Below are 1,977 nucleotides of genomic sequence, written 5' to 3'. Positions count from 1 at the left end.
CAGTAGGGGCAATATAACAAATCAGCCCAAAATGCCTTTAGTCACAAGAGCAAAATAGTGGAGTCACAAACAGTCTGAGGGGGGTTGAAGTCTAGGTTTGAACACCAATCCAAGAGTCAAGGAGATTTGGGAGAGTTCAATCTAGGTTTGTCACTATCTGACAGTGGAATTCCTGAGAGATCAGCTCTAAGGGGCATAAGGCTCCTAGAGCTGGCATATATACATGTCAGAAAATGGAAGTATAATGGAATCAAAAAGGTAGCTGTGGGACTGTACAGTTTACCATTGTTTAGGGTGGTGCTTTGAAGTAGTCAAGTGGTTTTGCTTCAGGGTCAATGGATTTGGGCTAGACTGAGGCCAAAGTAAGTCTTTTGGTGTTGATTGTATCAAACTCATGCTGAAACTGGGCAAACCCTGACACCACCCCCTCAGAGCCCAGCAACACCAACACCTCACCTCCTGGCAACTGGCAACCCTCCTCCTCTGCCTCCCTCCCCTGGCCTCCCAGCACTTGCTGGGCTGGCAGATGCAGCCTTTGCCCAGCACCCCTGAGCCAGAGGAATCAATGCTGGATGCAGAAAAGGTCCAAGAGGACAGGGATCAGAAGCTGGACCACTCCAGCTTCAGATGCATGCACAGTACTTCTGGGATGACCAGCTGAACCTATGCTTTCACTGGTGTGTCCCAAGCCTCATTGCCAAGCATGATCCCTGTGGAACTCCTGTCTCCTGGCTCTGTATGTCCCCCTCCCTTCACAATAATCCCAGCTTCCAATCTTATTTCTCCCTAAATTGTCACTGGTACAGTGAGTTTGAAGACTGCTGGTACAAAGGTATGTCATGCTGGTAACCCAGCACACCTGGCTCACTCTCCTGACAGAGATGCTAGACCAGCAGTTCAAACATCACTGGCAGTGGATTCCCCTGGCCATCCCCATCCATACACTCCAGTATCCCCCTGGAGAATGCCCCAACTATATCCTGAAATAGGAAGCAATTGAGACTGTGATGCATGTGCATCCACTGGTGCATACTGCTGGGCCTGGTGAGCCAGGCCAGCAGGGAGATACATGGCTGCTGGAGGATGATGACAACCTGGAGATCCAGGATGCAGTGAACAGGGTGCATCCTCCCATACTCATTCTCTTGCCTGTCTTACTGATGACCCCTAGGATTGGGAAAAGGAGACCACCACACTCATCCAGTATTTCTGCATGCCTGCTGGCATTGATCCAACCCAAGAGGTATCCAAAATATGGGGGGGTCCAAATATGTCAGTCCAATAGGAGGTGTGTGAGAACTCACAGGGAAAAGGGCAGGTAGGTTGAATGGAAAATCAGAAAATTGGTAAGTCAGGATCAGCCAGGTACTCAGCTATCAGAAGTTGGTATGCATAAATCAGAAGTTGGTCTTGGAATCAGTCAATCAAGATAAATCAAGTCAAGTCTGCCTGCCAGTATAGGATAATTGGATCCATATACACTTGCAGAAAAGGGGCAGATAAGCTAGGTACAGTGGTTTCTAGAAGCTACTTATACTAGCTACTCAAGGCTGTGTGCAATACTATCCTTGTATCTAGATACATTGCCAGGGCTGGGGTTGGCATGCCAAATAATCAGAGCAGTGGAGCCCATCACAGGGGAGACCAGTTGTTGTCCTGCCAAATTTTTGGATGGGCAGGACTCATTGCAAGGCCCATTCTGCTCATTGCCAGGCTGTTAGGGCAACACAGGCTGACTAAGTCTGCTCACCTAAGAGTGCCAAGAGTCTAAGCAGGCAACAAGGAAGTGGAGTAGACCTGATGACTAAGACCTATCTACAGTATAGGTACCTGTGGATGATCCTAAAAAACCAAGTCTGAAGAGACAGTCCCCAGGCAGAGTAGGCCTTATATTTATACCTCTGTGGTGGAACCTGCTAGAACATCTTGCTTACTCAGCCTAGTCAGGTGATCAGGTCATATGACCAAGGATGAGGT

The 1,977-nt window shown here is 48.5% G+C and overlaps 1 protein-coding gene across 1 annotated transcript; it reads left to right on the top strand.

Annotated features, from left to right (window-relative positions):
• Positions 1-738: 738 nt before the first annotated feature.
• Positions 739-989, top strand: DACRYDRAFT_112712 (uncharacterized protein; the record flags this gene model as incomplete). The annotated part of the gene is made up of 2 exons (XM_040769481.1): positions 739-832; positions 880-989. The coding sequence occupies 2 exons, from the start codon at positions 739-741 to the stop codon at positions 987-989; spliced, it is 204 nt and encodes a 67-aa protein (XP_040623388.1).
• Positions 990-1,977: the final 988 nt, after the last annotated feature.

The sequence above is a fragment of the Dacryopinax primogenitus genome (assembly GCF_000292625.1).
Source record: "Dacryopinax primogenitus strain DJM-731 SS1 chromosome Unknown DACRYscaffold_61, whole genome shotgun sequence".
Lineage (NCBI taxonomy): Eukaryota > Fungi > Basidiomycota > Dacrymycetes > Dacrymycetales > Dacrymycetaceae > Dacryopinax > Dacryopinax primogenitus.
The sequence above is the reverse complement of the archived record's forward strand: the minus strand, read 5'-3'. Positions and strand labels throughout refer to the sequence as shown.